The 27,081-nt window shown below is 37.3% G+C and overlaps 1 protein-coding gene across 2 annotated transcripts in view; it reads right to left on the bottom strand.

Moving 5' to 3' along the window:
- Nucleotides 1–27,081, bottom strand: part of ATP7A (ATPase copper transporting alpha) — a gene marked incomplete at both ends in the record, with an annotated part of 114,605 nt that overhangs the window by 48,341 nt on the left and 39,183 nt on the right. For both annotated transcript variants that reach the window (XM_084258486.1, XM_084258485.1), the window contains 3 exons: nucleotides 3,343–3,549; nucleotides 9,437–10,162; nucleotides 11,245–11,734. In XM_084258486.1, the coding sequence (XP_084114612.1) occupies nucleotides 3,343–3,549; nucleotides 9,437–10,162; nucleotides 11,245–11,734 (1,423 nt within the window). The remainder of the gene's footprint in view (nucleotides 1–3,342; nucleotides 3,550–9,436; nucleotides 10,163–11,244; nucleotides 11,735–27,081) is intronic.

The following is a 27,081-nucleotide window of genomic DNA, read 5'->3' as shown; positions in this document are numbered from 1 at the left end:
TTTTTTTTAAGATTTATTTATTCACTCCTAAGAATTTACCCAAATGACACAGAAACATTAATTCCAAAGGGCATCTGCATCCTTATGTTTATACAATAGCTAAGCTATGGAAAAAACCCCAAATGCCCAAAACTAGATGACTGGATCAAGAAGATGTGGTACATATATTACTCATCAATCAAAAAAGACAAACACATGCAGTTGCAGCAACATGGATGTAGCTAGAAGGGATCATGCTCAGCAAAATAAGTCAGAAAGAAAAAGAAAAATACCGGATGGTCTCATTCATAGCAGGAATTTAAAAAACCTAACTAAGAGACCAGGAAAAAGACTAATACAAAGTAAAAATAAAAATCAACAAGCAACTATAAAGCAGAGACACACTATGGGGGGCGGAGGGAGAGGAAGGACTAGGGTCAAAATAAGGGGGGGTGCAATTATATGGGGAATATAACCAAAATAAAAATGCATACATTTTGGGGCCTCCCTGGTGGCGCAGGGGTTAAGACGCAACCTATGAAGAAATCCGCAGCCACTGCAGCACAAGTTCGATTCCCGGCCGGCCAGGGAGAAACCCACATGGTGGAACAGATCTCTCCTGTCTCGCCCACTGCTCCCCTCAGCAGTGTACTTCGGTCCGTCTGCCTGTTCTATTCCCCACTCTGTCTCTGGTGAATCCTCTCACCCCCCCATGCATCTCTGGCCTGTACCCCAATTCTTGTATAAAAATAAATAAATCTTTAAAAAAAAAAAAGAAAATGCATACATTTTGCAAAAATGAAAAATGATGTAAGAATTATATAAAATAAAATATTAATTAAAAAAAGATTTATTTATTAAGCCAAAAAGAAAAAGAAAAATACCGGATGGTCTCACTCATAGCAGGAATCTAGAAAACTTAAATAAGGGACCAGGAAAATGAATAACTATAAGAAAGTGAAAATCAAAATCAACAAAAAACTATGAACCAGAGACACTTTTAGGGGGGCTGGGGCGGGAGGGGAGGGATTGGGGTCAGAATGGGGGGGCTGCAATTGTATGGGGAATATAACAATAAAATTTATTATTAAAAAAAATAAAAAATAAATAATAAATAAATAATAAATAAATAAATAAATAAAAGATTTATTTATTATACAAGAACCAGTGTATAGGTCAAATGTGCGGGAGGGTAAGAGGATCCGCCAGAGACAGAGCAGGGAACAGAAAAGGCAGACTGACAAAATACACTGCTGAGGGGAGCAGCGGGCGAGACAGGAGAGTTCTGCAGCGCCATGTGGGATTCTCCCTGGCCAGCTGGGATCAAATCCACATGCAAAGGCTGCAGACAGCTTCATAGTGTGGCACTCAACCACCTGCGCCACCAGGGAGACCCTGCAGCACTATTTATAATAGGTAAAACCCAGAAACAACCCAAATGCCCAAAAACAGATTACTGGATCAAGAAGATGTGGTATATATACACAATGGAGTACTATTCAGCAATCAAAAAGGACAAACTCATGCCAATTGCAGCAACATGGATGGAGCCATAAGGAATTAGCTCAGTGAAATAAGTCAGAAGGAAAAAGAAAAATATCGGATGGTTTCACTTATAGGAGGAATGTAGGGGAACCAAATAAGACATCGGGGGAAAAAATAGTAACAATATAAAACACAACAAAACAAAACAATAACAGACAATTATAAACCAGAGATATCCTACAGGGGAAGAGGGGAGAGAGGGCTCAGAGGGAGGGAGGAGCACAGGGGACTGTGGTGATGATGCACAGGTGAATTGTGAAGGAAATTCCATGGGGACTACACCTGAGTGGGGGGTAAGCAAACATTGTTTAAAAATGAACAATGATGTAAAATATATATAAAGAAAAAAATAAAAACGTCTATAGCAAAAAACAAAAAAGGCCAGAATGTAAGTTATTTATATAGAAAACTTAAGATTATACTAGGTTTTTCTAAAATTAATACTTGGGATTTTTTTCTTAGTAGATTTCCTAGGATTTTATGACCTAAAATTAAAACTTATACACAGGGCCTCCCTAGTGGCAAAAGGAGTTAAGCAGTGCACTATGAAGCTGTCCGCAGCCTCTGCAGCACGAGTTCGAAACCCAGCCAGCCCAGGGAGCAACCCACATGGCACAGCAGACCCTTCCTGTCCCACCCACTGCTCCCCTCAGCAGTGTATTTCAGTGAGTCTGCCTGTTCTGCTCCCTGCTCTGTCTCTAGTGAATCCTCTCACCCTGCCACACCTCTTCCTACACCCCAGTTCTTCTAAGCAAAAATAAATGTTTTTCAAAAAAACTTGTACACAATATTAAGCAACTTTCAGACATTCTTACTGCAAGCAAAAATCAGAGATCGAACTGTTGGAGGAGAATAATATAATTCTATACAAACTTGTTTTGGTCTACTGTTTGATCCAGATATAATTGTATTGAAATTTATGGATTCTAGCCCCAGTTTTAAGCATAACTTTATCAGAAAATGTATGCTTCTTAAAATCTATTCCAACCAAGACCTGTCAAGAATAGTAATCTTGGGCCTCCCCAGTGGTGCAGAGGGTTGAGTACAGTCCTGTGAAGCTGTCTGCAGCCTCTGCAGCACGGGTTCAATTCCCAGCGGGCCGGGGAGATTCCCACATGGCGCAGCAGAACTCTCCTGTCACGTCCACTGTTCCCCTCAGCAGTGCTTTTGGTCCATCTGTCTATTCTGCTCCCCACTCTGTCTCTGGTGAATCCTCTCACCCTCCCAAGCTTCTGGCCTGTACCCCAGCTATTGTATAAATAAAAATAAAAATAAAAATAATCTTTAAAAAAAGAATAGCAATCTTATGCATTTCCTTCTATTTCCCTACAAACTTCATTGACATTAAAATGTGATGATGATGGGCCTCCCTGATGGCGCAAGGGGTTAAGCACCACACTATGAAGCAATCCACAGCCTCTGCAGCATGAGTTTGATCCCTGGCCTGCCAGGGAGCAACCCACATGGCAAGGCAGACTTCTCCTGTCTCACCCGCTGCTCCCCTCAGCAGTGTATTTCAGTCAGTCTGCTTGTTCTGTTCCCCACTCTGTCTCTGGTGAATCCTGTCACCCCCTACATCTCTGGCCTATACCCCAGCTCTTGTATGCATAAATAAGTAAATCTTTAAAAAAAAATGTGATCATGAGGTAAACAAGATAGAAACTATATATGCAGGGAACAAAACACTAACAAAAACTGACTTCCAAAAAGTCAAGGTTATCCTGCACATCACCGTTAGTCTTTGGAAGGCCTTGGTAAGAATCATAAACATAGTCCCCAAACTAGTACATAAAATAACAGGCTATAAGAATGTCTCACCTTCTTCTCGTCTTAAATTCCGTTCAATGTTTGCTACACAGGAAGCACAAGTCATACCAGTGACCTGTATGTAACACTTAGACAAAGTCTTTGCCTCTTCTTTGTCATGAATTGGTGTCACCATTTTAGTATAACATTCATTAGTTGAGGTCAAAAGTGGCATTTCCAATGAAGGCTGAGCTATTACTACCAATGGCTCATTCATATCTGGTAGACAGAGAAAGAATCTTTCCATTAGAATTATTCTCCAACTACATCTTTGTCATTCCACACAATCCACACCTCCAAGTACTATCAATCCAATCCTTTAAAATCAATGATACCTAGAGTTCTCAGCAATGCTATCTTTACACTTTGCAGGAAGTGACCTCTGATTTTGATACTATCTCGACTCCCAACCCTAGGTATACAGTGGTTTGTTAATAGATAACTATTTTATAACACATTTTTATCATCATGTTAACAATTTACATAGTGGCAGTAAAGCAATTTGATATACAACAAAAAGAAATTTTCAAAAGGACTGCAGTATGTCATTAAAAAAATCTTGTAGATATATATATATATATCTATATCCACACACACACACACACACACACACACACACACACACACACGAGAATATGCATAAGAAAACCTGAGAGGCTACACACCAAACTATTACAGTGGCTACTTCTGGGGAATGGGATTAAGACATGAATAGAATGACAGGCAGATGAACAAATTGTCTCTAAAGATACTAATATGGTATTTTTTTAATTAAAATAACTTTGTGGGCAATGGAAAAGAGGCAAGGAATGAGTAAGTGGTAATCATTATGCACAGAGGATTATTTGGAGAATCTCTATGTAGAATGTTTATAGACTGTGGAAGAGTGGAAAGATCTTCAATAGCAGAAAATCTATTCTGCTTTAGTTTATCCATTGCAGTATTAATCACCTTACAAGAAGAGATTACTTATTCCCCATCACATCCATGCACCTGCAAGAGGGTGAAACTTTTCTACCCTCTTGCAGAGAAAAGAGGGAAAAGAGGTGCTGTGGAAATTTCCACTAACCTATCTAGCTTGTTTTTCTTTTCCCCCCTTGGGCAAAAAACTGGTTCATGTCTATTTGACTAGCCCACAGAGAAACTCCTGCAGACCAGAATGGGTTTTCAGGATGCTGAAGAAGGGAATCTTTTGAAGAAAGTTTAATAAAAATCTATTTCCCTAATGAATGACAGACTTCTCAAATCAATATTATGCTTAAACTTTAATGTACATACAACCACATTGGGGATCTTGTTAAATGTGGATTGTGATTCAGTACATTTGGGTGGGATCTGAGATTCTGCATTTCCACCAAGCTTTCAGGTAATAGTAATACTGCCAGTTTGGGTACAGCAAAGGACAGATTATCAAAAGACTATATTTTCCAAGTTCTGAATTAGTCATTCTCTAGTCTCAAATTATTCACTTTAGAAAACTACATTTATCATTCAGATTAGAAGAGCATTATTAAGAACTCTATGTTAAAGAACTCTATGTTCTCTATAGACAAAATTTACAAAATAGTACTTTTGAAGAACTCAAAAAATAGGCTCATTTCCCAAAAGAAAAATGCTTTGGCTTTGAAAAAACATCATTTTAATCTAGCCAGGAGCTTACTTCATTCTCTCATAATTACCACTGAAGTTTAATTTTGAACTTGGACACGGAAGAAAGAATTGTACTACCAATCACTTCTGGGCTTGTTCCAAAGAAATTTAGTTATTTTAGGTAGAAAGGCAACCCAGAATACCATCTGCAATGATCACAGTCTAAAAATACAGTATTAAAGTAGTCCTTGTTAGTTACCGTGGCATGACCTCTCATCAAAGATCCATAAAATTATGACCTTTACCCCAGTGAGTATAATAGGCAGAAGAGCAAAAGTTTCCATCTTTAAGAGACAGTACTGGTGTTAAAAAGTGATGAGTTAAACAGCTTTTTTTCTTTAAATTAGCCTTTCCATAGGCAACACTACTTATGTTTAAATGAATTCAAAGGGAAGGTGAACTTTCCTAAGCTTGAGGCAACAATCAGAAATGATTTCAAAAATTTCTAGAAAGAGTCTGATCCTCAAAACTGGTAAGTTCAATATCTGATACAATATGTGAAGAACAAATATATGAATACAAAATGTCTTAAAAACAATTAAAACATCATGTCTACAACTTACTCTGAAATGATTCAGGAAAAGTTATGTGTGTCTGTGCAGGTATGTATAAGTGGGCATCAATAAAAAGAATGATAAAACAAATGTAAAATATTAACTGGGTAACCTGCATGAAATACATAAACAGGAATTCTTTGTACTGTTCTTGCAGCTTTTCTCTAAGTTTTAAATTAACAATTAAAAAGTCACAAAAAAGAAAATAAGTTAAGCATTTTTTTCTAGAATTGATTAATGAAGACAAGTTCACATGCTATATGTCCTAAGAGAATGAGATTGATGGTCATGATAAAAAACATCTCCCATTTTTATCTCCTCTAACATTTTCTACCTCCTCTAACATTTATGAACATTTATGACAAGCAAATGAAATGTGTCATCTCTCTCTGTCTGGGAATGTTGTAGTAGTAGATTATGAGATCTGCATCTACACAGATAGTGATGTTCAGAAAATGGGTAGCCACAACACTGGTAGAATCTTAAAACTCTAATCTCTAGCAGAAACAAAGGATGCGGTCATTTCATTACCTTTTATTACAATAATATGGACCACCATCGTTGCAAGTCAATCAACTCTTTTATGGGTGACATTCACTGTGTAAAGCTTCTTGGTTGTTTTTTTTAGCTATTCATCATGGCCATCAATATGTTCGTTATGGACCCTAACAATACATGCGAGGCACATAACAGCTTCCTCAGAATGATTTGTTAAATAACCCATTCCTGAGGCCCTTGACAGTAATAAACTGAGGCAAAAACCATTGTTAAAAATTACTGAACATGCTGCATTCATGGATCCTGCGGACTAGGTAGATACTAGACTAGATGATACTCTTGAACTATTCAAGATAGGACTATTCAAGATAGTACTCTTGAATTCCACTTAATAGTCTGATCAAAATTTTTCCTATTGCCTGAGTACATCTTTAGAGCCACCTAAGGTAAACAGAAAGTTGCTTTTGCTCTACTCACTTATATATAAACCAAACTTTGCAAAAATACAGACCTAAGGGAAGAAGACAAATTATATTGTTGAGTCCAGTCTGAAAGCCTGTGGGGTGCTTACTTATGATAAAATGACAGATGGCAGATTTGATTGTGAAAAAATATTTCAGTTTTATACCATATGTGATATAAGCTGATATGAGTTGGAATTCTACAGATAAGAGGCATTAGGATTATCACAGTATAACTAACTTGTTTAACTGATATTGAAATAACCTAACTTATTTATATAGTATCCATCATTGACAAATATAATTCATTATGTATGCCAAAGTGTTTTAATTTAATAGAAACTGAGGAATAATGCAACTTTATGAATTAGTAAAATGTGTATCAGAATAATTTCAAAATTTTTCATTTTGAAAATTTAAAAAGATTGTAGGCAATGTTAGACATGACAAGATTTTGCTGAAACTAATTCTAGTCATTTTTATGGCTACCTGATAAATTTCACTTCCAATATTTCCAATTTATATTTAAAATTGTGCTTCTGGTTTCATAACCTTTCCTTGTACAATTACAAACTTCCTATTCTATACTAGAGGCTCTTTAACATTTTAGCATATTATGTGAATTTTTTATTTTTTTTAAAGATTTATTTATTCACACAAGCACTGGGTACAGTTAGAAGCACTGGAGGGTGAGAGAATTCACCAGAGCAGGGAACAGAACAGGCAGACTGACGAAGTACACTGCTGAGGGGAGCAGCGGGCGCGGCAAGAGAGGTCTACGCGCCATGTAGGACCCTCGCCAGTGGCTGGGGATCGAACCAATGTTGCAGAGGCTGTGGGCAGCTTCGCAACCCAGCGCTCAACCGCTGCACCACTGGGGAGGCCCTATATGAATTTTTTAATAAAAAGTTGTGTATCTCTTTTTTAGAGTATAAGAATCTTGGTCTTTTGACATATCTTTATTAAAATGTAAATTCTAGGTAGGACTGTAAAATGGTGTAGCCACTTTGGAAAAAAGTTTGGCAGTACCTGGTAAAGTTAAACATATTTACTATATGACCTAGAAATTCCAGTCCTAGGTATAGATCCAGAAGTGGTACACATTCATGCAAAAACTTGTATACAAACTGTCACAGTAGCATTATTCATAATAGCCAAAGAGCAGAAACAAGCCAAATTTCTATAAACTAATAATTGAGGAACAAGATGTTGTTTATGTTCCATACATACAATGGAACACCATTTATTCATCAATAAATAGGAATGAAGTATTGATACATGTTATGGACATGGACGAACATTTGTGTATCCTGAAAACATGCTAAGTGAAAGAAGTTAGACACAAAAGGACACTTATTGCATGGTTTCACTTATATGGTACCTGGAGTTGTCAAATTCATAGGGAGAAATAAAACAGTGGATGACAGGGAGAGGGGAAGAGGAAATGGGGAGTAACTGCTAATGGCAATCTTTTGGGAGTGATGAAAAAGTTCTATAATTAGAGATGATGGCTGCAAAATCCTGGAAATACTACAGAATTATGTACTTTCCAAGGGTAAATTTTAAAGTATGTGAACTATATTTTGACTTTAAAACAGTGAGAGGGCCTCCCTGGCGGCACAAGGGGTTAAGCACTGCACTGTGAAGCAATCCATAGCCTCTGCAGCAGGAGTTCATTCCCTGGCCGGCCAGGGAGCAACCCACATGGCAAGGCAGACCTCTCCTGTCTCGCCTGCTGCTCCCCTCAGCAGTATATTTCAGTCAGTCTGCCTGTTCTGTTCCCCAGTCTGTCTCTGGTGAATCCTGTCACCCCCTACATCTCTGGCCTGTACCCCAGCTCTTGTATGCATAAATAATCATTAAAAAAATAAAAGTGCTGTCAACTATAGTTTAAAAAATAAAATAAAACAGTGAGAATTCATTTGTCATGAAAATGAAAATTAAGAAATTTTTGTAAGCTTCTTTCATTGTTATTTATCATAATAGTTTGAGCAGGTGTTTAATTATTTTTATCATTCCTAGTTTTAGTGAGCTTGAAATGGAATGTTATTATTTGATATCCTTAGTGATGATCAAAATAGCAAAAATTAATGACATTGTCTGGAAATTAGTTATACGGCTTTTCTAATATTAACAAAAAAATTTCATTAGGACATTTTCAGTTAATTCAAGGGAAGGTTCGATTCTAGTTCAAAACAAGTAGACATAGGCAAAGTCTACTGGATATATACTATTTTTGTTCCAGTTTGAACTGTCATCAAATAGGAAAACTCTGGGCCAGTTCTAGAGTCAGTTTAAATTTGAATCTCTAAATTTAAAAACTATGCTTAAAATTCTATTACTTTTTCTACTTATTTTCTTTTAAAATTAACATTCATTTCTTCCATTATACATACATACATATATACACACATACTTGACACAAAAAACTTAAAATACATAGGAAAGTACAGTAGAAACAAACAGCACTTCTATCCTACTAACCACCAACAAACTGTTAAATTTCAGTTCATGTTCTATTAGGAATTTTATTTACTCATATAAATAAATAACATATACATGGTATAAATCCTTAAACACACATAAATGTTTAAATTTTGATCATAGAGAATATACAACTTTTCAGCTTGTTTTTCACTTAACAAAATATCTCACTTTTCTATGCCATTAAGTATCTTTAATAGCATTATTTTGTGTGTGTGTGGCTTCAAACATTTCATCACATGGCTTTATCATGATTTAATAATGTTTCTAATTTTAAAAACCTTACACATATTATGCAAACATCCTTATGCATCCTTGCATAAATTGCTGACTAAAATTTCCATAGGTCTTATTTACAAAAAGTGAAACTGCAGTGCCTATTACCCATTTGTCATTGATAAAAGCCAAAATGGAGATAAAAGAACATTATAGGGATCAAAGGAAAAAAGTGATAATTACCTGAGAAGGAAGCATCAAATCCCATGTCTTCTATTGCTTCTCTCAAGGTTTCTGGAGAAGTTAGTAAAGGATCATACTCAACAGTCCCATTGCTATTTGCAAGGGAAACTCGTATGGATTTTACACCTGTCTTTTTTGATATGATACCCTCAATAGACTGCACACAAGAATTACAAGTCATGCCATCAATGTTTATCACAGTTTCTTGAGTCAGAGGTTGGCTAACTATGTTCAAAGGAATCTTCTGAAGAGATGAACTAGAGGGAGAGTTTGAGGTACTCTCAACTTCACTTGTAATATTAACTCTATATTGCCCTGGTGATACAGCCTCTATTGCTTTTCTCAGAGTTTCTGGAGTGACTGAGCTTGCATTATACTTTACTATGGCTGACTTATTCTCTAAGGAAACTACTATACTGCTCACATATTGTAGTGTTGATAAAGCACTTTCAATATTTGACACACATGATTTACAACGCATGCCCTCAATGATGAAAGTGATTTGTGAATCATTGATGTATGATGGGCTCTTATGCTGTGATCCTTCTGAGGATTTGACTGGTGTGTTCTTTAGACGTTCTATATCAATAGCTCCTAATTTGAGGTACTTGGGCTGTTTTTTGATGAATGCTGGAAAACCCGCAGCTTCAATCTGCTTTCTTATTTCCTCTACTGTAATAAGATGAGGTTGATATACGATAGTAGCTTCTTGGTTGTCCAGGGAGACTAGTCATAAAGAGAAAAAATAATTATTTAATCCAATTATTCCTGGGGCATTTCACAAAACATTTTATAGACCAAATCAATACTACATATAATTGTTTGTCTCTGATTCTTTTCATTAAATTTAAAATAATTATGTTCTTTTCAGAGAATGTTACGCTAGGAAAAAAGTAAAAGATAAGACAACTATATCTAAGGTCTCCAAGTTTTGCATGCTTGAAAAGTACTTTAGAGGTAAAGAGGACCTCAGGCATGTTAAGAACACTGAATTCCATAAATTGTTACCCCAGTTACCTTTTCTGCTAGTTCAACACGCATGTAACCTTTCATTATAATCATTAACTTTAGTGACACTAATCTTGGGAATATGCTGTCCTCAAATTTAAGTGAAGCAATAAGCATTCTAGTCCCAAAGATTCAAAACCCATGCTCAAGAAGAAAGCAAAAGGTTAAAAGGTGAGGTCCTCCCTGGGGGCACAGTGGTTTAAATCTCAGGGCTATCAAGCTATTGCTATGCCACCATGGCATGAGCTCGATCCCCTGCCAGGGAGCTGACCCACATGGCACAGCAGACCTCTCTTGTATTGCCCACTGCTCCCCTCAGCAGTATATTTCAGTAGATCTGCCTGTTTTGCTCCCCACTCTGTCTCTGGCGAATCCTCTCACCATACCCCACCCCCGGACCTCTGACCTAGACCCCAATTCTTGTATTCATAAATAAATAAATCTTTTTTAAAAAGTTAAAAGGTCAAAACAACAAAACCTAATCCTTACGAAACAATCAAACAGGGGCCACCCTGGTGGTGCAAGGGGTTAAGATGCAGCGCTATGAAGCTATCCGCAGCCACTGTAGCACGAGTTCAATCCCTGGCCAGGGAGCTACCCATATGGCACAGCAGACCTCTCCTGACTAGGCCGCTGCTCCCCTCAGCAGTGTATTTCAGTCAATCTGCCTGTTCTGTTCCCCACTCTATCTCTGGTGAATCCTCTCATCTCCACACCTCTGGCCTGTACCCCAGTTCTAGTATGCATAAATAAATAAATCTTTAAAAAACAATCAAACAAATAACACCAGATATATTTACCTTTAATTCGTTGAACACCTTGCAGTTTCCCAATTTTTCCTTCAATGGTGTTAGTGCATGAATGACAGGTCATCCCTTCCACTTTCATCTTCAGCATGACTTCACCTGCTTGAGCCATACTGTAATCTTCACAAGTTCCTGACTTTTTCTCCAGAGTTCCAATATCCAAACTGAGATCTGGAACTAGTTCTACTATCTGATTAACATTTATTATAGACGGAATTATTGTCAACACAGCAGATCTTTGCTGAGGGGAAATTTTAATGTCTGTCACACCCTTGGTCTTGAGCAATGTGCTTTGGATATGGTCCCATGGTGGAGCCAGAGGAGCAGTAATAGTCAGAAACACAGTGTCAGTTAAAATAGGGAGAGGGTTAGCATTGTGAAGAATAGCATCAAAGCCCATGTCATCAATAGCTTCCTGTAGAGTCTTTGGTGTCTGCACTTTAGGGTCATAAATAACAGTTGCATATTTTTCCTCCAGTGAAACCTTTTGGAAAGAAATTTCCAAAATCAGTTTAATTATATAATACTTAAAAACAGTCATCACTATACCAAATTCAAGAAGAATGAAACAAATAATTTAATCTAATGATGTTTATTAGTTCTCATCTTTATTATTCCATTTAGAAGGAAAAACAAAATGACTTGTGTAGCTACAAGAATGCTAAAGCTATACCCTGGTGTGTGACTTGGATACTTAACAAAAATTTGAAACATGTGAATGGACAAACACACCCTAGACTTTCACAACAGAGTACAAACTACTTTTTCCTACTATATTCTTTGACAAATTTCTCCAATATTTCACACTCTACCAATTCAAAGGTAATAAAGGAAGTAGGATCAGCTATAGAAAACAAATGATATAAAATTTAATTCTTAAAAATAATCAGTTTAGGGCCTCCCCGGTGGCGCAGCGGTTGAGCGCTGGGTTGCGAAGCTGCCCGCAGCCTCTGCGGCGCCGGTTCGATCCCCGGCTGCTCCCCGGCCACCGGAGGAGGGTCCCGCACGGCGCGCGGACCTCTCCTGCCGCCCCGCTGCTCCCCTCGGCAGTGTACTTCGGTCCTTCTGCCTGCTCTGCTCCCTGCTCTGGCTCTGGTGAATTCTCTCACCCTCCCGTGCTTCTGACTGTACCCAGTGCATGTATAAACAAAACAAACAAAACAAACAAACAAACAAATAAATAAAACATGCCTCTAAAAAAAAATTAATCAGTTTAGAAAACTGTTGGCAAGCAAAGGTATAAACATACTAGTTTATAAATGAAGAGGATTCATAGGATTTTGTAGCATATAGTCCTATATCTCTCTAAGTCACTACTGTCTATTATTTTGTTCAAAATAAGAACATCTATTGTTTTGTCTGATTCAATTATAAAAATGATTTATACTTTTTGGTTGCTATTGTTTTCCTCTTTTAATTTTTATTTTGAGATATCTGTAGATTCACCACAAGAAATAACAAAGATCCTATACACCCTTCACCCAGTTTCCCAGAATGGTAACTTTTTGGGTAACAATAACACAATGTCACTACCAATATACTGACATTGATACAAAGCATTTATTTGGATTTCACCAGTTTTTATGCAGTAGTCTGTGTTTGTGTATTTAGTTCTATGCAATTCTTTTTATGTCCAATTATGTTAATTGAAGCAAATTTGGTTTACAACATTATATCTGCTTCAGGGTTATAGGTTCAAACCTCTACAAATGTTTTCACACCATGCTCACAACAAACCACACCCACCACCAATAACCCAATAATCCTCTACCATGTTCTATTGGGTCTCCTCCATCCCCCACTCCCACCCTGCCAACATCCCATTCTAATTGCTGCAGTTTTGCAGTAAGATGCCAAGTGGTGATATAAAATTTAATTCTAAAAAATAAAAATAAAATTAAAATTAAATAACTGTTGGCAAGCAAAGGTATAAACATGGTTTGTTAATGGTTTGGTTTTATCTGCCCCTTTCTCTTTTCTTTCCATATTCCATATATAAGTAAAACCATAGTTCAGGTATTTGTCTTTCTCATTTCTGTCTTATTTCACATAGCATTATCTTCTCCATTTCTATCCACGCTATCACAAATGCAAGAGTTCACCTTTTTTTAAGATAAACTCATGCCATTCGCAGCAACATGGATGGAGCTAGAAGGAATTATACTCAGTGAAATAAGCCAGAAGGAAAAAGAAAAATATTGGATGGTTTCACTTATAGCAGGAATATAGGAGAAGCAAATAAGACATCAGTGTAAAAAAATAATAACAAAAAACATAACAAAACAACTATAAATCAGAGACATTCTAGGGGGGAGAGGGAGCGGTCAAAAAGAGAGCGGGACGAGCACAGGGGACTATGGTGATGGTACATGGGTCAACTGGTGCTGGGAATTTCAGGGGGACTATACCTGAGAAAAGGAAGCAAACATTGTTAAAATATATATAAATAAACAACATGCAAATTAAAAAACTAATTGAAATAAGAAATCAATTCAATAAAATGGTAGGGTACAATAATTTGGGGGGGAAGTTGCATTTCTACATACAAACAAGTTAGAAGAGAAAGAAAACCATTTCATTCATGATTATAACAAAAAGAATTAAATACCTAGGAGTAAAGGTAACAAAGGAGGTGAAGGATTTATACAATGAAAACTATAAGACATTATAAAAATAAACAGGAGAAGACATAAAAGAACAGCAAGGGGCCTCCCTGGTGGCACAAGGGGTTAAGACGCAACCTATGAAGCTGTTCGTAGCCTCTGCAGCACTAGTTCAATCCCCCCGGCCAGCCAGGGAGCAACCCACCTGGCACAGCAGACCTCTCCTGACTTGCCCATTGCACCCTTCAACAGTATATTTCAATCAATCTGCCTGTTCTGATCCCAACTCTGTCTCTGGTGAGTCTTCTCACACACACCCTCACCTCTGGCCTGTACCCCAATTCTTGTGTCATAAATAAATCTTAAAAAAAAACGAACAGCAAGATATTACCTGCTCATGGATTGGAAGAACAAACATTGTTAAAATGGCCATCCTACCCAAAGCAATATACAGATCTAATGCAATCCTTATCAAGGCCACAATGACATTCTTCAAATAAATAGAACAAACAATACGATATTTATATGGAACCACAAAAGACCCTGAATAGTCAAAACAATTCTGTCAAAAAAAGGAAGAGCTTCAAAGCATTCTACAAAGCTATAGTAATCAAAAGTGTGTGGTACTAGAACAAAACAGATGTACAAAGCAATGGAATAGAATTGAGAGCCAATAATAAGCCCACACATCTATGGACAGTTAATCTATGACAAAGGAGCCAAGAGTATACAATCAAGAAAGCAGAGTTGCTTCAACAAATGATGAAGGAAAAAGTGGACTACCACATGCAAAAGGATGAAACTAGATCACCATGTCACACCTTATACAATAACTCAAAATGACTGTATTCTTAAAGCTCAGCTACTGTATATAATTTAACTGCAACCCTGACTGCATGCACCTCTTTGGCTGACATCATAGAAAGGTTTATGATGTGTTCTCTCTCTTTCTCTCTCTCTCTCTCTCTCTCTCTCTCTCATTCATACTCGGTTATGAGTCACGAGATTTAGGTCCTCCACTTGTAAGCCAACCACACTTAATAGTTCTATGATCTTAAAATAGGAAATAACCCTATTATAGACAGGAAAGTAATTCTTTGCAGTAGTTATAATAAGCATAAATGAACAATTATGAAGCATCTATTATATGTACCAAGAACTTGTATTCTTAGGATGCAAGCTGGGCATCACAAAGCAAGGAATAATATTAAAACACAGAATACAGAAAATGGACATCCATTCATTCCAGGAATATAGGAACAAAAAAAAAACTTCTTAAGGGAGATAAAACATGAATGTTAAAGGACAAACTGGAGTCAGCAAGGATGTATGAGGCAGGAAATTCCAGACAAATGGAAACATAAAAGTAGGGAAAAATGACAGGCTGAAGAATTAGGTAAATACTCTATCATGGTGTCTCTTGTATGTCAAAAACAGTCTGGAACTTATTCTACATGTAATAATCATGGAGAAATTAGGCTAGGGAATAACATTAGATTTGAATTTCAGAAAATAATCATTTTGGAGACACTATGGATGATGATATTGGGATGGAGTGGAGGACAAGAAATCAGTAGGAGGCCATTGCAAATGCAGTAGCGGTACAATAGAGGTTCTGAATTAAGGTGTAAACACTAGGGGTAAACAGGAAAGGATAATCCCAAAATACATTTAGGAAGGCAAATTAATAAGCAAATTACAGAAGGTAAAGGTGACTAAGATGACTTACAGGTTTCTGCCTTGGCACTCTGGTGATGCCATTAATTTACATCAGTAAAAGAAGAAGAAAATAGAAAGTTAAGAAGTTGGAGTAGAAGGAAAAGAAAGATGATTAATTTAGTTTTGACTTTAACAAGCCATATCGTATTAGAATTCAAAAGGCAGTTAAAATATGGGTGGTATTATTATTATTGTTATTGTTATTATTAATAATTCCTGGTGAAATGTTTTGTTTCATAAAACAAAAACTCCAAAATATAACTAAAATTCAGAATAGGAAATCTCATTTTAAATTGTTCACTATAGTGATATACTTAAATGTTCCACTTATTTTAATGGTTTTCATATTTTTATTTCTTCCTTTGCCTTGGTAATCAATAGCTATGCATTTGGTTAAAAAAAATTTCCATGGGACGGAAATTTTCTAAGATTTTGATGATTCTAGTTGATTACCTAGTTCTTACTCATGGAAAAGATCACCAGAAGAGATGATCCAAAACATGGAAAGAGGGAAAATAATTTATATTTGGTTTTAGAATACAGTAAAGCCCTCACTGAATGCAGTGGATGTATACTTGGAAACTGCAACTTTATGCAAAATGATGCACAACAAAAGCAGGTCCTCAAATAATGTGGTTTCATTCAGCATAGGCCAGGATTGCTTCTTCCTCATCAACATTATAACAAAACAATATTGAATGAAACTACATTATTTGAGGACTACTGTACACTGTGTAACGATTTTCCATGAATAAGTCGTAGAATAGCCAAACCACATATAGTTCAAACACATACTTTAGAGGCAATATAAATATAGCCACCATAAAATGAAGGCTTTTATATCTTGTGTCTTTAAAGAGACTCTTTTTAAAAATATATATATATATATATTTATTTATACAAGCACTGGGTACAGTCAGAAGTACGGGAAGGTAAGAGAATTCACCAGAGCCAGAGCAGGGAACAGAACAGGCAGAGTGATGAAATACACTGCTGAGGGGAACAGCGGGTGGCAGGAGAGGTCTGCGCACCATATGGGACCCTCACCGGCGGCAGGGGATCGAACCGGCGCTGCAGAGGCTGCGGGCTGCCTCACAACCCAGCGCTTGACCCCTGAGGCCAATGATTTTTCTGATTAAGAAAATTCCTTTAAAATTTTTAAATATAAAAACAATTTAATAAAAATTAAACATTTTAAAAACATTTAAAAATTTTAAACTAAAGAAGATGGAGAATAAATGGGTAATTATGAAGGAGATTTTTGGTGTGGTGAAACTATGCTGTCTTGTTTGTTTTGTGGTTAAACAAACCTATACATGTGTTAAATTCACCAAACTAAGAAAGAAAAATTCATAGAACTGTACACCAAAAAAGTCCATTTTATTATATATTTTTAAAACAAAAACAAATCAAATAAGACTCAAAATTCAGTTCCTAAGTTGTATTTTTATTTTTTTAAAGATTTATTAATGCACACAAGAACTAGGGCACAGGCCAGAGGTGTGGGGGGTGAGAGGATCCACCAGAGACAGAGCAGGGAACAGAACAGACAGACTGACTGAAATAAACTGCTGAGGAGAGCAGCGGCTGAGTCAGGAGAGGCTGCTGTGCTATGTGGGTATTTCCCCGGCTGGGAATCGAACTTGTGCTGCAATGGCTGCAGATAGCAGCATAGGTTGCCTCTTAACCCCTTGAGCCACCAGGGAAGTGCCCTAAGTTGTGTTTTTAAAGCTTGAAAAGATTCTGTCATTTAATAAAAAACTGAAGTCAAGAAATGTCATCAATTATCTTGTAAGCCAGAAAGAAAAAGAAAAATACCAGATGGTCTCACTCATAGCAGGAATTTAGAAAACGTAAATAAGGGACCAGGAAAAAGACTCATTATTATAATAAGGTAGAAATCCTGATATGTTTAATTCACCAACCATAATATAATTTTCACTCAACTAAAAAGTATAATACATAATAAGGACCCCCATTAATATTACATACAAATTCTATTACTGTTTGCTGAAAACAATCTTTGTCTATTAATCAAGAAATACTTTGATGTTTCAATATAAGATATAGAAAATTAAAACATGAGAGGAAGTCATCAAAGCTCTATTATCCTTTACCTTATTTGAGCAAACTAAATAAAGGTTACCACTTAAAACTATTAAATGGATTTGTGAAATAGCAAAAGACAATTCTTAGAGACTAAGACAATCACCCTAAATCAGTATAAAAATTCAAAAACCAAATATATTAAAATGGAAAAGATGCAGAGATTTTGTTAGTTTTTCTAAATTTCATCACTGTACTATCTATAAACAAAATTCAGTTTTGTCTGAATTTTCACTGCTAATATATTTTCATTTTATTTAAAAAATTATACAACCAATGCATGATTTCTCATTAAAAAAATTAAGTACAAAGTTATACAAAAGTAAATGGTGAAAGTGCCTCTTCACATCATTCTTCCACTGCTAGATTTACATTCTGTATCTGACCTCTCTTTGATCCTTGGCATAAAGTTCAACTACATCAGAAATCTAAGTCTCTTTGAATAACTGATTCTGTATCTTCACAGATGGATGACTGTTACTGAGGAATTTATAATAAGCAAAATTTTATTTATTTATTTATTTTTTTTTAAAAAAGATTTATTTATTTATTTATACAAGCACTGGGTACAGTCAGAAGCGTGGGAGGGTGAGAGAATTCACCAGGGCCAGAGCGGGGAACAGAACAGGCAGACTGATGAAGTACACTGCTGAGGGGAGCAGTGGGCACAGCAGGAGAGGTCTGCGCGCCATGTGGGACCCTCGCCGGCAGCCGGGGATCGAACCGGCGCTGCAGAGGCTGCGGGCAGCTTCGCAGCCCAGTGCTCAACCACTGCGCCACCAGGGGAGGCCCTTAATAAGCAAAATTTTTATATTATTCTAATAAAGTGTTTGCAAAACAATGTTCAATGCATTATTTGCCATAACAAAAATCAAGAAAAAAAGTCCAAGTAAAAGTAAAAAGATTGACCTATATATGCTGCTACAGAACAATATCTAAGACATATTTGCTAAGTGAAAAAAAGCAAGACACAAAGTAAGATGTATAGTGGTAATATATATACTCCCTTTTTATATAAACATATATATAGAAAGAGAATTATGCATCAATTAATAACAGGTATATATAGCCTGTTGGGATCCCCATAGTATATGCAGTCCATCAAACAAAATGTCATTCTGAGGCATATGAATGTAACACATATGTATATACATATATATTCATATATATGCACATATACATACAAGCATAGATATACATATATACATGAAAATCATTTTACAGTCTATTTCTAGAAGGATAGATCCATAGCAAACTGGTAACTGGTTATCTTCAGGAGGCAGATTTTACTCTGCACACGTGTTGCTTTTTCAACAATTAAAAAAACTAGTTAATTTAAGGGGTGCAAGGAATGTATTGCTCCACAGAATAAATTTAGTAACTGCTAGAATCCAGGAGGTCATTTTTAAAAGGATAGGCTATGTAAAAGGAATGGACTGCAGCCTTTATCTGAGTAAAGGAAGAAAGCACTCAAGTTAGCAATGCATGCTTCAAGGACAAGGTAATTTGTTAAAAGGGCATTAACCTTTGGAGTCACTCAGTACTTATATCTAATTAAATTTGTTTTTACATTTCCACTTCCAAAAAGGTCAAACAACCGCTGAGAAAGACCTTTATATTATCTGCACATTTTACTTTTATCCTGACCAGATCACTGGAGTTATTAAATTAAACTTCAGGTTAATCACTTTAAAGTCTACTGTGTTGATGCTGGCAGGACAAACAAGAATATTAAACTTATTTACAAACTTCAGAATTTAAGAAAACTCCCAAAACTTATTTAAATGTTAAGGCCACAAAAAAAGGAGAAATGATCATATTCATTCTACTTACTCCAAAATTAGAGAATTCTTGACTTTTCACTCTTCCTGAATTCTGTTCATTAAAGCTCTAATCAATTCCAACATGGAATTTTTTAAATAAAGCAACCCCACTCAATTTGTCATCATAATTACATTACTTTTATCAGTTTTATTCCAAACAACACTATAACAAGCTCCTTGACTTGGTTAGAAACATTGTTCTCTCAAAATCTGGTTTATAAATTCACTGCACATTAGTCCTAATCGTAATCTCAGAAACTATGATCCAGAAATGTTAAAACTTAACATCCTTTAAAAAGTAATAAATACTATATTTAAAAAAAATACTATATTTATATGTTAACACGTTGAACTGCATTCTGACTATAAATCATGTTTTGATAAGGGCAATTTTCTATATGGTGCCAAGAAAGAGTGGCAAATTCACCTTTTGTAACCTAAGAAACAATCATTTTAAGAGGACCTTTTTAACCTAAGAAACAATGATTTTGAGAGGCCCTTTTAAAGAAAAACACAAAGCAATAAATTACAAAATTCTATACAAAAGGAAATAATCTAAACAAATAACAAAATTACCTGTTAAAATTCTTGGTGCTAACAATTACTATAAAAGTAACATTTTTATTCATAATGACTGCTATACCTCTATATTTTCTATTCCTGCATTGTTGGCTATATACTCTCCTGTTTCATTTGGCAATGGTTTTGTTAAACATTTTCTAAATAGAGGAAAAAAGATAATTTAGTATTTCCTCTACGTCAAAGTATTTTTTATTAATGATAGTTTAGAAAAGTTCCTTTCAACATCAAAACTGGTAAATTTTTAGACCCTTGTCAAATTTGGGAAAACCTATTTGAGTTTCTTTCATTTACAGCTATAAAATTTCAGGGCATTTCAGAAAAGTTTGCTTGTGCAGAAAGTAATCTTATAGACTGTTTGAGTTGACAAAACTCATTTACCAGTTTTACTGGGTCCCCTACCTTCAAGTCATGATGCTTGGTGAGTCAGCACCATGAATGACAGGTATATTATTAGATGCCATTCCAACAATAGAATTCCTAGCAAAAACATTACTATACACACAAGTGACTAAGAACCACATATAGCCAAATATCCCATTAATTCTAAAATTAAACATATCCCCAACTTAACCACCACTTAGTCATATCCCAAAAATGCTCATGGCACATTCAGTATCACTCAAGACACAAAGGGGAACATGTTGCTAGAACTTCTAGAATATCAGAAGGGGTCGATGCAGATGAGTGGCTCTGAAACTTAATCTTCATAATTTCCCAACAAATTTGTTTCTGAGCCTAGAAGAATTAGCAAAATACTTTTTTAAAGAACAAAAAGAGAAAAAGGTCAGCAGCATACTCTATATAATATGTGCTTTCTTCTCAAACTTTATTGATTTGCCAATTGTTTATGTAACTATATACTTTTGGAGTACAACACCACACCTCCAATTGTTTACATGCTCTACAAACCCCCCACCAAACCTCCAGTGCCAATACCCTATCACATTCACTTCCCTAACACCTCCTTTCACCCACCCCACTCTCAGTCCCTCTAAAAATCACTACAGTTTTCATAGTCTAGGAGTTATTTCTGCTGTGTTTTGCAAGTTTGTCTCTTCAGTTATTTATATTTCACAAATAAATTAAACCACTAGGTAACTATTACTCACTTTGACTGATTTCACTTAGAATAATCACCTGAAAATCTATCCATTTTCTAGCAGGATAATAAAAGAAACAAGGAACAAAAAAATTCTACTGGGATACCATAATTTGGTGCAGAATATAACATGTCAAAATAAACAGTTCGCACGACTACTAGGATTGAGCAAAAATCTCTGAAGGATGTTTCTCCTGACAGGAAAGGAAACAAATGCAAAAACAACTAAGATTTGAAGACACAAAGGAAGGAATATAATCTACATGTAGATTGTATGTCAGTGAAACCTTCCTGTATATAATACTGGTCCTGAAACTAAATCTTTACTCACTAAATATGAAAGTTTGGAATCTGGCAATACTTACTCAAGTGTCTCCCCCCACGTGACTTTTATCTTTCATTTTTTCCCATGACCACTTTTTTTCTATGTTTCTTCTTTTTTTAAAGATTTATTTATATACACAAGAACTGGGGAACAGGCCAGATGTGTGGGAGGGTGAGAGGATTCACCGGAGACAGAGTGGGGAACAGAACAGGCAGACTGAAGAAATACACTGCTGAGGGGAGCAGCGGGTGAGACAGGAGAGGTCTGCTTTGCCATATGGGATTCTCACCGGCCGGCCGGGATTGAACCTGCGCGGCAGAGGCTGCAGACAGCTTCACAGTGCAGCACTCAACCACCTGCGCCACCAGGGAGGCCCGTATGACCTATTAATAAACCATTTTTAATTAAATGTTATGTTACTGAAGATTATAAAGTTTCAGTTTAAATTTATCACTCAATCTGCCATTTTGGAAAAATTAATAGCTGAATTGAGGTTTATAAAGTTCAGGGAAAGAAGAGGGAGACAGAGAAAGCGAAGAGAGTAGAAACAATGCACTTATCTAAAAGTTGGGGAATGATATTCTTTACAATGAAATGTTTATGAAACCATTAAAAATTATATTCACAAAAAATTCATCTATTTTGTCCCAAAGGCACTATTTCATCTTTTAAAATAGCTAAGCAGTTTTTCATTTTTTCAGGAGAGCTTTGGCTATTCGGGGTTTTTGGTGAAAAAATGTTCAACATTACTTGTAATCATGGAAATGCAAATCAAAACTACAATGAGATACCATCTTACACCAGTGAGCATGGAACATATTAAAAAAAAACTAGCAACAACAAATGTTGGTGAGGTTGTAGAGAAAAAGGAACTCTCCTGCATTGCTGGTGCGAGTGCAAACTGGTTCAACCACTATGCAGGGATGTGTGGAGATTTCTTGACCTACTAAAGATAGAGCTTCCATATGATCCAGCAATTCCATTCCTAGGTATTTACCCAAAGGACACAGAAACATTAATACTGTTTATAGCAGCACAATTTACAATAGCTAAGCTTTGGAAACAACCCAAATGCCCAAAAATAGATTACTGGATCAAGAAGATATGGTACATATACACAATGGACTATTACTCAGCAATCAAAAAAGATAAACGCATACAGTTTGCAGCAACATGGATGGAGCTAGAAGGGATCATGCTCAGCGAAAAAAATCAGAAAGAAAAAGAAAAATACCGGATGGTCGCACTCATAGCAGGAATTTAGAAAACCTAGATAAGGGACCAGGAAAAAGACTAATTAATACAAAGTAAAAATCAAAATCAACAAGCAACTATAAACCACAGATACACTACGGCTGCAGTGGGGCGGGGAGAGGAAGGATTAGGGTCAAAATAAGGGGGGGATGCAACTGAATGGGGAATATAATCAAAATGAAAATGCACACATTGTGCAAAAATGAAAAATGATATAAGAATTATATAAAATATTTTAAAATAAAATAAAACAAAATACCTAAGTAGTATTCCATTGTGTACATATTCCACAATTTCTTTATCCAGTGATCTGTTGATGGACATTTAGGTTGGTTCCACATCTTAGATACATAATGTTGCTATGAACATAATGGTGTATCCATCTTTTTGTATTAGTGTCTTCCTATTCTTGGGGTAAATACCTGTTATAGGATCATATGGTAGTTTGATCTTCAGTGGTTTGCGGAATCTCCATACTGTTTTACATAAAAAACAGTAATCTACATTCCCACCGAAAGCAGATGAGTCTTCCTTTTTCTCTACATCCTCACCAACATGTGTTGTTTCCAGTCCTTTATATATAAGACATTCTCACAACGGTGGGGTGATATCTTATTATGGTTCTGATTTGCATTTCCCTTATAAGCGTGTATAGCATATTTGCATGTGCCTATAGGCCATCCTATATCTTCTTTGGCAAAATATCTATGTAGGTCTTTTGACCATTTTTGATTTAACTATTTGTTGTTCAGCTGTATGAATTCTCTATGTATTTTGAAAGTTAATTCCTTGTCAGACATGTAACGTGCAAGTATCCTCTCCCAGTGCATAGTTAGCAATTTCATTTTCTTGTAATCTCTTTCATGGTACAAAAGCTTTTTAGTTTGATGCAGTCTCATTTGTTTACTTTTTCTTTTGTTTCCCATGCCTTTGGAGTTGAAGCCCAGATACATTTCTGTAGTTGAGGTCCAAGAGTATATTATCTATGTTTTCTTTTATGGTTTCAGGTCTTATACCAAAATCTTTAACCTATTTTGAATTTTTATGTATGGATTTAAATGATCATCTATGTTTTAGAGGGTTTTTTTTGTTTGTTTGTTTGTTGGTATGTGGTTGTTCAAGTTTCCCAGCACCATTAATTGAAGAGGATTTCCTTTTTCTATTGTATGGTCTTGGTCTCTTTGTCAAAGATTAACTATTCATATTTGTGTGAACTTATTTCTAGGTTCTCTGTTGCATTGGTCTGTGTTTCCAGTTTGTTCCAAGACAATACAGTTTTGATTACTATTGCTTTGTATGCAATATAGTTTGAAGATAGGGAGTATAATACTGCCATTCTTTTTTCTCAAGATTGTTCTGGCTCTTCAGGGTCTTTTGTGGTTACATACAAATTTCGAATTGTTGTTCTAGTTCTTTGAAAAATGTTATTGGGGCAACATGGCAGCCAGGAGACGCTGCGAGTAAGATCTCCCATTAAAAAAAGTTAATAGGGAGGAAAAGCGGCAGGTCCCAGTGAGAACTGGGACACGGAAGATAAACGGACGACTCCAGCAAACTGCCCGAAGAAGAAAGTTGCCATAAAAGAGGACCAGAAGGGAGGAAAGCGCAGAACCCTGCTCCCCTCCCCCACCCACAAAGTCGGCACTCTCCGACCGACCGGCAGAGAGGAGGAAAACAACAAACCAAAACGGCCAACAAGAACAAAGGACGCAGCAAGCGGGACTGTGAGTGGAAAGGAACTATTGCAGCCACCACACACCGTGAACGTGAGCTGCGGAGAACCCTGCAGGATCCGCCGCAGAGGTGAGCTCCAGGAGCCATTAAAGAGAGCCCCGCCCCCCAGGAGGAGACCGGCACCAGCACACAGCCCCGGCCACCCGGTAAGCTTGCGCAGAAAGTGGCGCGCTGATCCGGATCTATCGCAGCTGCCCCGGTCCCCGCGCCTGCGACCTAGGCTTGCGGGGAGACCGCGGAGGCCCTCCCTGAGTGAGCAGACACAAGGCGCCCAGGCAGGGAAGCGGGATTCAAAAGGCGCCATTCCCGCGCCACTGATCTGGGCTACAGCCCGCGTCCTGGAACTGAGGGCTTTGGAACTGAGACCCGGGGCACGAAATTAGGGGCGTGGGTACCCCACGACGGTGGGGCACAAGGCAGACACAGCACCCCAAAGCCGTTGAGGTGTACCCTACCATCCCCGCTCTGCTCCCTGTCCCACGGGGTGGAAAATCAGCTCCCCAAGGGCTCTAGGAGAGATCTCTGGCGCCACCTAGCAACTTGAAGCCAGCAGAGGCTCCTGAAGGAGCTAGTGGCCAGCTGGGGAGTTAGCCCACACCGGGCCCCTTCCGAACAAGTAGTCTGAGCCCACAGGGAGAGCGAGCACCCACAGCCGGGGCAGACCGGCGCAGAAGAGTGTGCCTGAGACCAGACGCGCAGGGAGTGTGTCCCACATCACCATTTTAGAACAGGGACATTTCTTCAGTAAAGACTACCTGCAGAAGGCTTCCTCAGGAGCCAGAGGTGAGCGGGGGAAGTTCGCCCACGCCAGACCCCCTCTGGCCTGCAGTCCAAGCCCAGAGGGGGAGCAGGAACCCACCGCCTGGGCAGACCAGGCGCACAGGGGAGTGTGTCCCCACATCGGCATTTTAGAACAGGGGCCTTTCTCCAGTAAAGACTGCTTGAAACTGACAGATGACTCCTGGAGGAACCAGAGGGGAGCAGAGAAGCCCACCCAAGATGCCGGCCAGTCCCAACAACACAGTGTCCCAACGCATACGGCAAATTAGAAAACAGACAGTAGGGAGGAGAAGAACCACACGCAACCTAGCAACTCTCCAGAGAAAAAGCACACCACAAAAAGAAAACCAGCCCCCAGATTGCAACGACAATAACTTGGAAGAATTTCTGAGCCTTCCAGAAAGAGAATTTAAAATTGCCGTGATTAAAAAACTGACAGAAGTCATAAAGGAAAACAATGATAAGGGAAAAATAATCAACGATCAGAAGAATGCAATTGAGTCCCTAGAGAGGGAAAACAATGGTCAGAAGAAAGAAATTGAGTCCCTAAAGAGGGAAGTAAAAGAAATGCAGGAGATCAAAGAATTAATGGAAGAACTAAAGAATTCTGGGAAAAGCAATGAAAGCAGAATAGATGAAATGGAAGAACGAATAAGTAATCTTGAAGACACAGAAATAAAAAGAACCAAAACAGAAAAGGAAAGAGAAGTACGAAGGAAAAAGAACGAGGAAAGACTTCGGGAACTATCTGACTCCATGAGGAAAGGAAATATAAGAGTTAAAGGAATACCAGAAGGAGAGGAGAGAGATGTAGGAACAGAGAAAATATTCAAAGAGATAATTGAAGAGAACTTCCCAAATGTGAAGAAGGAGCTGAAAATTGATATACAAGAAGCAAGAAGAACACCAAACTTCCACGACGAAAGGAAAAATACAGCAAGACACATAATAGTAAAGCTCCCAAGAATCCAGGACAAGGAAAAAATAATGAAGCTGGCAAGAGGGAAGAAACAGATAACATTCAAAGGAAAACCAATCGGGCTGACATCAGACTTCTCCGAAGAAACACTACGGGCAAGGAGAGAGTGGAGGGACATAGTCAACAGACTCCAAGAAAACAGATGCCAACCAAGAATACAATATCCCGCAAAGCTCTCCTTCCTCTTTGAAGAAAGAATATGGACCTTCCCAGACAAACAGAAACTCCGGAATTTCATTGCAACTAAACCCCCACTCCAAAAAATACTACAAGGAGTCCTAAAGCCAGAACCTCAGAGGGACGAATAACAATGAAAGAAGGCCAAAAAAAAAAAAGTTATTAAAAGAATAAATAAATAAAATCAAAGGAAAGACAAACACAATGGCAAATACAGATGTTAACATATCAATATTAACTCTAAATGTAAATGGACTAAACTCTTCAATAAAAAGACACAGAGTTGCAGCCTGGATTAAGAAACAAAACCCAACCTTTTGCTGTCTCCAGGAAACACATTTAGCGACAAAAGATAAAAATAGGCTCAAAGTTAAAGGATGGAAAACAATCCTACAAGCAAATGGACCAAAAGCGAAAGCAGGAACAGCTATACTTATATCAGATAAAACAGATTTCAAACTCAAAAAGATAAAAAGAGACCCCAATGGTCACTACATTATGATCAAGGGGACAATACTTCAAGAAGAAATAACACTCATTAACATACACTCACCAAATGAAGGAGCACCAAAATATATACGACAACTGTTGTCCTCTCTGAAAACAGACATCAGAGAAAACACATACGTAGTGGGAGACTTCAACACACC

This window comes from Talpa europaea, assembly GCF_964194135.1.
Source record: "Talpa europaea genome assembly, chromosome: X".
Classification (NCBI taxonomy): Eukaryota; Metazoa; Chordata; class Mammalia; order Eulipotyphla; family Talpidae; genus Talpa; species Talpa europaea.
This window is presented reverse-complemented; position numbering and strand designations above follow the sequence as displayed.